We start from the raw sequence: 12,668 nt of genomic DNA on the forward strand, positions 1-12,668 counted from the left end.
TTTAAGAAAGCAGGTCTGGCTTAGCAAAGCAGTAAGGAAGGAGCTGTCTTCAGCCATCTTATGCAGAAGTTGAAAATACTGAAGGGTTTGCAAGTTACCATGTCTTGTTGTCTGTGTTTCCGTTCTTAAAAATATGTTCCCCCTCAAGTTACAGATTAAAAACAGGAGTAGTTCGCACGGGGAGACCCCCCCCCCCTCCATGCCTTCTGGACGGGCATCTCCGATCACTGGGGTGCAAACCGGGACACAAAAGCGTGAGTTCTAAACCTTCGAAATGAAACGGACTCTCGTGATTGTCTACACTGCATATACAGCATTGTCGGGGCGGTTAGTTCACACATGTGCTCACGGAGGAGTCTACCTCATTTTTTAAAAATGCACAATTCAGCACTGATGTTTTGGGAAATGAACTGAAGGAAGACGATTCTAAAACTTACCACACAAGTCTGGCCTCTTGATACATCCAGAATTTGCTGTGCTACTTGCCAGGCCGTTAAAGGCTGCTAAGCCATCAGAACTGTAGGCCCTGAGGACCGACAGCATGTTCATCGGCTTCTCCAGGCTCGGGGGCCCCCGCTCCGGCTTGGGCAGGCCCGCCGAGGGGTCCTGGGCTGGAAGAAGGCCCGGGCCGTGCCACTGCTTCTCGGGCGCCTGGGGCAACGGTGACACGAGTCCCTGGACTGGCTGAGGGGCGCCTGTGGGCGGCAGGCCATCCCCACCGTCGCCGGCGCTGTCCTTGCCGAGGGCGGACTGTGGCTTGCTCATCATCTCCGGCTCCGTCTCGATATCCTCCTCGTCGTTGTTCTCTCCCTTGGAGGAGTCCATGTCCTCCGAGGAGGCAATGTCGGAGAGGTCGTCGGTAGTATTCTTGTTTGCGGTTTCGGGGATCAGGATCGGGGCGTCATCTTCCGAGTGGGCCTTCCCATCGGGCTCCTTGTTGGGGCAGGAACTGGAGGCCCCCGAGCCGACCATGCCCGGGTACACGCCAAACTGCTTGTAGAAGTCTGATGGGAAGTTACAAAACGTGGGGTCCACCAGGCCAGGCCACGTGCCGCTCTTCTGCTCCCCCAGAGTCTCCTTGACTGGCCCTTGGGCCGTCTTCTCGGAAGCAGACTCTAGAGGCCCAATCACACTGGAAAGCGCCAGCTCTTTGTTTGATTGTACCGAGGGCAGCAGGGCCACCTTACCGGCCTCCCGGGCTTGGTCTTTGCAATTGAGGGTCACCCCGACGGCGTTATCTTTGCGTTTCGCTTTGCCCAGGTGGTTGGCCTGCAGATGAAGAGCCATCAGCTCCATAGACGATGTCGTGAAAGCACAAAACAAGCAGCCGTGCCACGCGATGCTGTCTTGCACGGTCACCGACGAGCCTGGGAGCGAGGCGGCGTCCGGCCGCACCGACAAGTCTAGGGGCTCGTACTGAGATTTCTCCGACTTCCTCGAGACCACCTTACTGCCCGCCTTGTCCTCACCACCGTCCGGCCCGTGCACTTTCATGGACGGGGGGTCAGACAGGGCTTTGTCCTTTGTGTCCTTCTCCTTCTTCAAGGAGCTTAGGACAAAGCTGTCCATGAAAGCTTGCAAGGACCCGTGGAAATTCACTCCGTTGTTCACGATACTTTGATAAGCTCTTCCGATTTCGGAGAAGTGGGTGCTTTTGGAAGGAAGGTCAGCACCTTTCAGGGTGTCCGAAGGAGCCTCGGAAGTCATGCCGGTGGCCTGCCCCGAGTGATCTGCGGACGAGAGCACTCCCGCTGTCCACTGCTGAGAGGCAGGGCCACCTCTGAAGTCGATTCCGGGGAGACCCTTAAAGGCCCCCCTCAGGATGTCTGGCCTGATAAACAAAGCAGCTTTGTTGGGCAGCTCGTCCCTGTGGTCTTGGTTTGGGGGCTGTCCAGACAGTGGCCCGGCTCCGTTCTGCCGCTCCCGGTGGTGTCGTTCTAAGTGGTATTTTAAGGATGCTGACTGGGTGCCGGCATAATCACAGTGGGGGCATTTGTAGGGCTTCTCACCTGCAAGATTTCGGTAGAAGGAGAAAGAAAAAAAAGCGTTTATCTCATTTTGGTGTGCTGAACAAGGCTAGAAGGATCAACATTTGTTCTTGGAAACAAAGCAGCTCAAACTAATAATTAGTTAGAGAGCAACTGTTTTTTAATAGAAGAATAATTCGTACTCTTAAGCTTTTTTAATGATTTTGTACCATTTGGGACTATTCAGGAATGACATACTATCTACACACAATTAGCTATCTTTTTCTTTATCTAACATGTGAAAACGGCTGTAGATTTAAAAGCTATGATTATGAAAATTAAGCATAATAATTTCAACCACAGTGATCATTAAAAGTAGAAGTTTAAAAAGACAAAGTATGTAACAAATGGGTGGTTGCAATATTTTGTGTATACAATAGCTCTAAAATTTGTTTAAATTATACACATGGAAACCATTTTTAAACCTAAAAATTTTATGGCACTGTTACGCAAGACCGAAATGAATGATTTAAGTCTTGCTCTGCAGTAAATCATGGATATAATTAGCAAATGGCATACTGCACAAGTAATTTATCATTATTTGGAGGGCACCATTCCAGACGAGCTCAGATATCTGCAGACCTACTGCATTGTTTCTAAATAAAGAACTATAAATACCGATTCTATAAAATATTAATACCATTACAGTGCATTATGATTGCAGCATGTAAAGACATATAGTTAAGATAAAAAGCAGTCAATAAAACTTAAAAGAAAATGAGTAATAAAAAAGGTACAAAATATATTTAGTTTCTGTATTTGAAATTAACATTATCTACTGGTCTTTGTAGTGCCTTAAATTTGTACTAATGGCAAACCTAATGCTCCGGTAGTAAAATGTGTAATTTACCTATAATAAGCGCTTTCTAGAGAATAAAAATAGCTTTAAAGAGTGTTTTAAAACATATAAGATCATTTTCATGAATTAAATATTTATTTAAATTCAACACCCAACTTCTTTGTTCTTTCCACCACGGAAAAAGATACCGTAACATACAACTTGGACCTGCCCGCATTGTGGGATAGAGGAAGGGAGGAGGATAAACAGATGTGGATTTCAATGTATTCCAAGAATTTGTTAGCAATCCAGGGTCTCTTCTAGACTTTGGAATCAAAAAGCTCTCTGGAAGAAACGGCATCGTGGCAGTCCGTTAACTTCTTCACAATAGCACCCTGTCATTTCTCCCAGGAAACTCAGCGGCCCCCACCCATTCCTCTGTTTGTTGGTAAGCCACACTGATATAAAACGCAACGGCAACTCATTGGTGAGTGGTGTATCCCAAAGACATTTTACTGTGTCTGTCTCAGCGGATGCTCTGACTCCCAATCTCTAGGCGTAGGGCACTTGGAGGTAACAACACTCGAGAGGCGGGGAGAAGGATTCCTTGAATGAGCAGGAGACTCCACATCATCTCCAGAAACCATGCCGGAACCTTGGCGGAACTATTGTCTGCCTCTTCAAAATGGTGGCTATGGGCTCCCCATTCACTCGTGCAAGATGCTAAAGGTCACCCCTGGACACGTCAGAGATGGGAAGGGAGGCCTAATTGGGAATGTATGTCTCTAAATTGAAAAGTCCCAATTGTCTCTGGCTAGACCAATGGTGTGGATCTAGCAGGAAGAGTATCCCCTTTGAGCTAAAGGCATAAATGGCCTTGGGCACCATTTTCCCACTTTATAGAGTCAGATTCACTCCAGTCATGTTATTTGGACACCTCGTCAGAGGTCAGGGAACCCTCAGTGGGACAGACGCTATGGACAGGCACTTCTGGGCTGACCCAGCAGTCCGGTGGCCGGTTGGAGCAGAAGCAGGTTCTGGAGCTGAGGGGATAGCAGCCGGACTTGTGACAGGAGACCCTAACTAGGAACTCAGAACCCTGGCTCCCTAGGTTAGCAGGAACGTAGGGGAGGGCCCTGCAGTGAAAGCTGGCAGAGGTGAGGCCTGCAGGTACTGGGTGAAACTCAGGATGCATTTCAGAAATGCACCTGGAAATGATTAAGTGCGTCTGGCAAGGGGTTCGCAGAGGATGCATGGGCGTTCATTAGCAGGAGCTACAGAGGGAGAATGTGGACTTTTGCCTCCAGGCCTCAGTGGGGGTGAGCGGGGGGGGGGGGGGGGGGGGTTACTAGGTGGGGACTGCAGTGATGCATAAGGATGTGTGTGTATATTTCCAAAGGACACACATTTGAAATTCACACTAAAGCAGTGGTTCTCAAACCCATTAGAATCACCAGGGGATTTTTAGACACTAGTTTTGGAACACAACGCACAGCAGTTCTGATTCTCTAGGTCTGGGGTGGGGGCCAGAAGGCAATATGTTGAACAAAGTGTCCCTGGTGATTCCGATGCAGTGTAAAGATTGTACTTTGAAAAAACCCAGGTGAAAGAAACTGCCTGGGGGCTTTAAAAAACGCCGACACATGGTCCCTCCTCCATCTCCAGAAATTCTGAGTTAATTTCCAGGATGAAGACTGGGATTCAGGTCCCTCAAAGGCCCCCACGTGGGCCTCTGCTGAGCCTGGGTGGAGAAGCGCCCTTGTAGGTAGACATTGTGGGGTGGCTTAGCAGGGAAGGTAGTCCGCTGGGGACCCTAGGAAGTGTTTGCTAAGTCTGCAGTGGGGACCAGAGGTCCCATGCTGGTTTGCACTCCCGGGGACACGGGACCCGTCTTGGGGACTCGACTTCCTCAACCTGTCATGTGCGAAGCCAGCGTTCTTAGTGCTGAGGCTCACGTCAGCTCTGAAGCCCATGTCAAGAGCAAAACCAGGTCTCCCGAATGGGGCCATATTGACATGTACAAACACATGGGCACCCCCACACACCCAGAAACGTGCAGATTCGTTCACACACAACGTTTAGATTGAATGAGTGAGCACCTTCACCTTTCACCTCCCAAGTAGGGAGGGAAACTGAGTGAGGAACCAGAGATGAGGCGTCAGCACCCATTGCTTGCAGGGGACACAGATCATACGGCCACTAAGGCAAGTGGAGTCCACACACATACACGCCACATGGACCTACACGCACACACGCATTACAGCCCGTCACACACTCACACAACACTCATACACACATGCACACACACACGTGTATTACAACCAATCACACACTCACACACACATACCACACCCAGCACGTACCCAACACCCATATACACATCACACACACACATCACACACTCATATACCACATGTGCATACTACACACACACACACAACATACACACCTATCACACATATACATACCACACACACACATACGCCACGCACACGCAGTGTAGGAAACTCTTCTTTGTTCAACCCACTTCTCTTTTGCAGCTCTTTGGCCTCCACTGCTCCAGGAGAAAAAGGCCGTCGCTGAGAAACGGGATTTGGGGTCTCCAAGGGTCTAGGCCCTGCTGGATTGGGGGCTACTTAGTGAGTTCTCAAAGGTGATTTTGACTGCACGTGATACACACAGGCTCTAGCCTTTCTCTACCCGTTGCCCATGCTGACCGAATGGTTCTGCATGGTTCCACGGCCTGCCTCGTTCTTCCTGTCACCCCACTTCTGCAGACAAATGCTCCACAGCAAATTTCCAGGGGACAAATCCACCCCTCTGGATTTGTGTTTTAAAAAAAAGATCCTTGGGGCGCCTGGGCGGCTCAGTTGGTTGAGCGTCTGACTTCAGCTCAGGTTATGATCTCGCAGTTGACGAGTTCAAGCCCCGCATCGGGCTCTGTGCCGGCAGCTCGGAGCCTGGAGCCTGCTTCGGATTCTGTGTCTCCCTCTCTCTCTGCCCCTCCCCCGCTCGTGCTCTGTCTCTCTCTGTCTCAAAAATAAAGATAAACATTAAAAAAAATTTTTTAAAAAGGTCTTTGATTTTATTTTCTTTATAACGCTTAAACGATTTGCATAACCACTACTGCCCTCTCCTTGACGCCCTCTCTCACCTTCTGGGGCCTCATCTCAGAGAGGGTACAGGGGACGCTTCAGACCCCAGCTAGTGGTGTGTGTTCCTGGCCAGGCAAACCCAGGTATGGAGTCATCTGGGATGAGTGTCTCCTGGCAACCCCTGGCAGCCCAAGGGTCCCACTGCCCACTGAAAACATTCCAGTGGGTACACAGACATGCCTTCCCCCAAGGGTGTATTTCAGAGTGCTTGGGAGACAATCTCCCGACCCTGGCCTAAACAAGATGGAGAGAAACCTGTCAGCACCTTTAGTAGGCTCTGAGGAGAGGGCAAGCCCTTCCCTTGCGTTTGGTGACCGGCGGACACTGAATCTACCCGTGCCGAGAGCCGCTTCACAGTCAGGGTCTCTGTATCTGGCCACGCGTTTTGACCCGAGTGTGCTGGGCTAAGTCGCACACAGCCCCAGGCTTCTGCCCAGGACCGAGTCAGGGAGCCAGTCAGCCCTCTCCCACCCAGCATTCCCCATATGACCCGGTGGCACAGGCGACCCCAGACCCTGCCTGCAGCTCTGTCTAGTTGAATGATTGGCCGCTCAGGCCATCAATTGGCCCGAATCTACTGGGAGGATCACTCAGACTGCCCCAAGCTTTCAAGGAGGTCATGAGTCCTCCAGTTACCTCCATGACTTTTGGGACGCTGTCTTTTCGTCTGCCTGATGTTGGAGGCAGACACTCAGATGCCGTCAGAGCCAGGCGGATCACAGAAGTGTGCGAAACAGCAGGGTTTGGGGGGAGGGGTGGGTGGCTCTCCTAGAGAGCAGTCGCCCCCGACTACAGGCAGCAGGGGCCATGAGGACCGCTGACATTCTAAGAAAAGGCCCTCCGTCCAGATTTCTGCATGCAATATCCTGGTTCTTAAATATTGGCACCTGCTTTAAAACTTTTTCAAACACCTGGAGGACCACAGTACCTTAGTCTGCAGACTGGGTCTGGACTGGCCGGACAGTTTGAAACCTGCATCTGGGGAAAGGATGCCCAGTACTGAGCTATTCACCCAGGGAAGAAAGCAGGTCAGAACACTGGGGGCCCTCTGTGGGGGAAGCCTCTCCCAATATTTTAAAGGAACAAGGTACGGGCACAGACAATACACGTGTAGAAAAGAGAGCTCTGCTAGAAAAGGCATGCTGAAATAAAAAGTCATCGGTTCGTCATTCCAATAGACTAATGAATTACCGGAAACATCTTACATTAAAGCAGTTCCTCCCCGACACGTGGTACAAGATGTATATTCAACTTTGGGATATCACTGATAACTTCTCCCAGGCTCTGTACCATAAATTTTTAGAAATATATGACCAAGTGGTTTAATTAGTTCATTGTACCTATTTTTACACGAGCACGTCTTTCATCGTTCTGAGCCTCCACTTTGCACTTCATGGGCCAAAGGAACCCTCACTGTTCGGGGGAGTTATTTTGGCATTATTCAATGGAGCCAATACCCCAACAGCACCTCTCCAAAACTAACAGGTGGATTCACATTATTCTCTCTAGAAATCCCTTTACCGAGCTTTCAAGAAGTGGCTCATGCTTCTAACGTATGTGTGTGTGTGTGTGTGTGTGTGTGTGTGTGTGCGCTAAGTCTCCAAAAGTGTTTTAACTTTTAAGGTGAGTAACTGGATATTTCCCCGTATTTGCATCCTCCATTTGATATTTATTTAGTCTTTCTACATGTCTTTACTTAGTTAATACCAGGAGAGATAGATATGGTGGTGCCTTTGCAGCCAAGCTTCAGTACATTAATATAAATTGTACACTAATTCCCCCAAAGCATATATATGTTGTAAACCTGAAGACTTTTCACACAGCTGCTTATTGCTAAACAGTGCCTTGTCCAGAAGGGGACAATCTGTGTCTCTAATTGCTGTCACTGAAGCCGAGATTCATTATGTGACTTTCCCATTAAAATGTGAGCATTAATTTGTATAATGAAATATCACCCACTGCAGTGTTCATTAGCCATGCCCTACTGTATACGGCACATTGTTAGCTACCTAGAAACTGTAGTTAATTTCACTAATGGATATTTCCCTACTTAGTGTTTGGTAGGAAATTTATACTGTAACATTACCTCTTAAACTTTTAAGGAAATTTAAATTCAATCAATTATTTTCAACAAAAGTTTGGGATGTCATTAAGGCAGGAACAGCAAGGTTGGCGGACTGTGGAGGGATAAAATGGGCTTTTAGTTCATCTTAGAAATACAAAAATGATAGAATTTTAATTCAAAACAAAAAGTAAAAAAAAAAAAAAAAGAAGCAAAAGAAGAGAATCAGGTTTTGGCAAGCCGATCTTTTTTTTCTTTTTCTTTCCATCATTATTCAGGTGGCTGTCCCCCACTAAGGACAACAACACATGCTCTCCTTTTAGAAAAAAAAAAAAGGGAAAAGCACTCATGTTAACCAATCTATATTTGAAAATCTATTCAATGTGCTTTTATAAATGTTAAAACAGCCTGGTCACCTTACCTAGGAGAGGAAACAGAAGCATCGAAGGTAAGGTATGTGTACATCAGGCATTAGGCACCTGCGTTAGGCCCACTAAACTCTCATTTCCACCCACATCTATATACCAGTTGGTGCTTCGGAAGCTCTTTGAAGATGAAAGGCAGCTTCCAAAACGGCATGAGTAATTTATCATCTCCTGATTCAGCGAGTAATCCCACCCCACCTTCCATACCTCCATGTGCCACAGTGGCCGCTTCCCTGCCTCACCATCTCCCTAACCTCTTCACGCTGCTGGGGAAACTGAGGCACGCGGGGTCAAGGAGGCGTGGCCTCAGACCATTGTGAGTTGGGGGTAAAGGAGGAGCCAGGGTGTAAGGTACTTCCCTTTGAAATCGCCGGGAGGCTGCGTCAACACACCTTGTGGGTACAAGTCACTTCCTTTCCTCCCTCTGGTTATGGTGTGGACACACACTGTCAAAGAAATGTTGCATTAATTCCCTAAAACAAGCCAAAAGATCCACCCAGAAAAGTAAAAATACCAACACAGTGCAGCGGTTAAGAGACAGATCTGGGTTTCACCCTGTAAGCAATGCTGAGCACCCCAGAGTGGGTAACTTCACAGCTCTGAGGTTCTGTTTCCTCCTCCCTGCCGAGGGGCAGGGTGCAACCTGGTCACTGAGGCGCTGGGACAGAGAAGGAGTGAATTCAGGTGCAGGGATCAGCACGGTGCCCGCACCTGCGAGTGTCCACAAAGTGGTGGCTACTGTTCCTATTATTGTTGTTATTACATGATTCCTACTGGCTGCATTTCTCTGCCTCCAGCCAGTAGCTCCCATGCAGTGTGGACTTAGCCTCAGTCAAGAGGTGAGAGAGTCCCTGACCCCGGCCCCCAGCTGGGCACACATCCCTTTGATGATGGTACTGCATGACAGAAGCAACTTCCACAGTTCTCTGTGGTCCTATCGGGCCAGGGACACCTTGCCTGGGAACGAGCATGCGAGCAGGAGCCAAGGAGAGCACCCCAGACACCCCACTCAGCCAGCGTCCAGCTGCTGCATCACGGAGGCACCCACCTGGCAGGGGTGAGCCAAGCTGGGCGTGCCCCACACGCCCACCCTGACCACAGCCCAGAGCCCTGGAAAGCCACCTCCAGCTTCCCTGTACAAATCCATTTTCATAAAGAGGTTCTCAACTCAGGGCCGGACCAGTGCACGCAGCACATCAAAACCAGATTAATAAACCACTCGCATAATTTGAGAGGGAAAAAAACTAATGAGATTTATTTTTAATTAGTCCCTGAACTTCCGTGTCTCCAAGTTTTCATGAGTGAGGTTGCTTATTACATTTCTCTATGATGGTCATTCCTGAGACAACAGGAGCCTCCTGGGAAACCCAACACACAGGTAAGCCACCTGAGACGACTCAGCCTGGGGTCCTGCAGCCACTACGTGGGGTGTCACACCCATCTGGGGCTTGTGTGGGGAATACACACCCCTCCAGTCTTCTGGAAACTGATCAGCACGTGCCTACCTCCTGTACACAAAACAGATCCACGGAGCCCTGGAGGGTATCCCCAAGATGGGGCTAGAGGAGGGGGAAGTGAGGAAAAGAAGCGCATTTTCAGGCAGCCCATAATGAAATGATTGGCCAGCCTCGGCCGGGGGCGACCTAGGGAATATCCCTGCCTCCCGTTGTGCGTTAGGACTAAATGTTTGCTGCTGCAGCCCCGTGATGGTTGATTTTCTACGTCAGTTGGGCCACGTGGTACCCAGACATTTGCTCAAATATTATTCTGGGAGTGTTTGGGAAGGTGTTTCTAAATGTGATGAGCATTTGAATGGGTAGACTGAGGAAAGCAGATTGCCCTCCCCAGCATGGGTGGGCTTCATCCAGTACACTGGAAGCCTCAACAGAACAAAAGGCTGAGTAGGGGAGAATTCACTGTCTCTGCCTGTTTTCCAGCTGGGACATCCGCCTTCACCTGCCTTTGGACTTGGGCTTGGGCTGGGACTTAATGCCACTGACTCCCCGGGGTCTGACGCCTTGCCAAATGCACGTCTCGGGACATCTCAGCATCCATAATTGAGTGAGCCAATTCTTTATAATAAATCTATTTATTTATTTAAAGCATATATATATATACATACATATATATATATATATGCTTTATCATCTACAATATATATTGCACATACTTAGAATATGAATATATATATACATATATATATATATATATATACACCATTTCTCTGGAGAACCCTGATGCAATCTCCTTTCTGAGCCTGCACTGACTGGGTCTGAATTAAAATCATCGCCATGTGCTCTAGAAGACAAACCATACACATTCAGTGATTGGGTCCTAATCCGCTCATGGTAACGTTTGAAACAGGAAAGCAGTTCGGCCTCCCTGGGTGTCTGTAATCAGTTTCTGCCTGGCAAGAGCCAGAGTGGAGTGGCCTGTAGGATTTGAGGGCCCCTCGGGGCCCCTGGGGCCTTCCACACACCTCCCTCGGCCCCACATGGGTCTGGCTGCAGCTCAGGGGGTAGAAGGGAACGTTCTGGCTCCTGTAGGCTCTCCCCAGCCCCCAGGTGTTGAGAACAACCTGGGTTCTGCATCTACTCAGCACCTCCCTAATAAACAGGTGTTGGTGGAAGGAGGGCAGTAATTGAGTTAATGTAGTGGAGTTAAAAAAGGAAAGTGGTTTTTATCAGTGGATGCTCTATGATCGAGACGGCTCATAAAGATGGAGTGGGATAGAAAAACACAGAGAATGTACCACCTCATACGCTGACCAATTAAAATATATTTATTACACACTGGATTTTTAACTGTGCTCATATGGGTCCATTACAGAAAAACTTCAAGACATGGTATTTTGGAAAACATGGATTCCGTCTCATAGACTGCTGTCCTCTGGCCATGTCACTTGGAAATACAAGAACACAGACAGAAAGGGGGCAAGGCAGGACAGGACATCCCCACAACTGGAGCCCCGTATTCACTCGTTTATTAACAAATAACTTGATTTGGATTTTTAATTACTCATGTAATCTACACTTTAACATTGTCAAAATGGATGTTTATTTTGGTGATTTGGAACATGCAACACTTTCTGTTCTATTCAAATGCACGAGTCTAAGCATTTTCCAACTTCTTTGTTCTTTGATAAAAAGGAAATTGATCTTTATCTGGTAACCATTCTGACTTTTAAACACTGCAAATGCTGTTTCCGAGGGGGGCTGGCAGTGTGATGTTTCCATGGCTTCTTTCATTTTCTCCCTTATTCTGGGAAGTTTCCGGAATGCCTCTGTCCACGGCCTTGTCTTGCTTCTCTCAGTGTCTCCAAAAACTACTGGTCACAAACCTCAGAAGTTTGTGAAGCACAAGAAGCAGAAATTTAGGGGGGAAAATAACCCTTCTCAAGCTTTAAAACCTCAAAAAGCGGTATCCATTTGCTTCCATCCACGTGGTCCTAATTCACCCAAAATATTCTGGGGAGTTTCTCCTATGACCGTGTTTGGGCCAGCTGATGGGAGCTGGGCCCACAGGGTCAGCAGGGCTCCTGGCAGGGAGACACTGCCCCTTTCTTTCCTAACCCACACTCCCTGGCAGGGAAAACGTCACCTGTGGTGAGCCACCAACCACCTGGTAAGCTTGGCCCAGAGGCCTGTGTCTTCATCTAATAAACGGGTGCTATCACAGGACACGCCTAGCCAGGTCCCCGCACTCCTGCGGACAGCCCAACGGTGGATGCCCTGGTGGACTGCCTCCCACATCCTGGCAGTCTGTGCCCCCCTCCAACTACCACCACAGCCCAAGGGGACCCGGCTCCAGCCTGGGGAAGAAAGTGGACATCGGCATGTTCTGAGAAAGCCAGATATCTGAGCTACCTCGTCCTGAGCCCGATCACTGGGAAGACCTCACTGAGAAGGGGACATTGGTATCAAACTCTGAAAATGAGGGAGCAAACCAATGCACCTATCTGGCAGAGAAGTGCAAAGACCCTGAGGCAGGAACTCAGGAACCCCTCCCTGAGCTCCTGGGAGGGGTCTTCTATCTGAAACCAGGACTTCTATGTGCAATTCACAGCCTAGCTGGCACACTGTGGCTTCCAATGGGTTCTCGTGTGCAGGCTGCCTTTCTACAAGGGCCACAGGTTCCCTGGGGAAGGGTCCATGTTCCTCGCGGCACTTGTCCCCTCCATGCCACCTGGCACAGTCCAGAGATTACAGGAAGAAGTTCACT

At 48.9% G+C, this 12,668-nt stretch overlaps 1 protein-coding gene across 14 annotated transcripts in view; it reads right to left on the reverse strand.

Annotated features, from left to right (window-relative positions):
• Positions 1-12,668, reverse strand: part of ZNF536 (zinc finger protein 536) — a 437,882-nt gene that overhangs the window by 147,404 nt on the left and 277,810 nt on the right. For 12 of the 14 annotated variants that reach the window (XM_058707985.1, XM_058707988.1, XM_058707980.1 and 9 more), the window contains 2 exons: positions 8,840-8,893; positions 438-2,009 (listed from right to left, as the gene is read on the reverse strand). In XM_058707985.1, the coding sequence (XP_058563968.1) occupies positions 438-2,009; positions 8,840-8,893 (1,626 nt within the window). The remainder of the gene's footprint in view (positions 1-437; positions 2,010-8,839; positions 8,894-12,668) is intronic. The other 2 variants (XM_058707993.1, XM_058707991.1) reach the window with 1 other exon arrangement.

Source organism: Neofelis nebulosa, chromosome 17 (assembly GCF_028018385.1).
Source record: "Neofelis nebulosa isolate mNeoNeb1 chromosome 17, mNeoNeb1.pri, whole genome shotgun sequence".
NCBI lineage: Eukaryota > Metazoa > Chordata > Mammalia > Carnivora > Felidae > Neofelis > Neofelis nebulosa.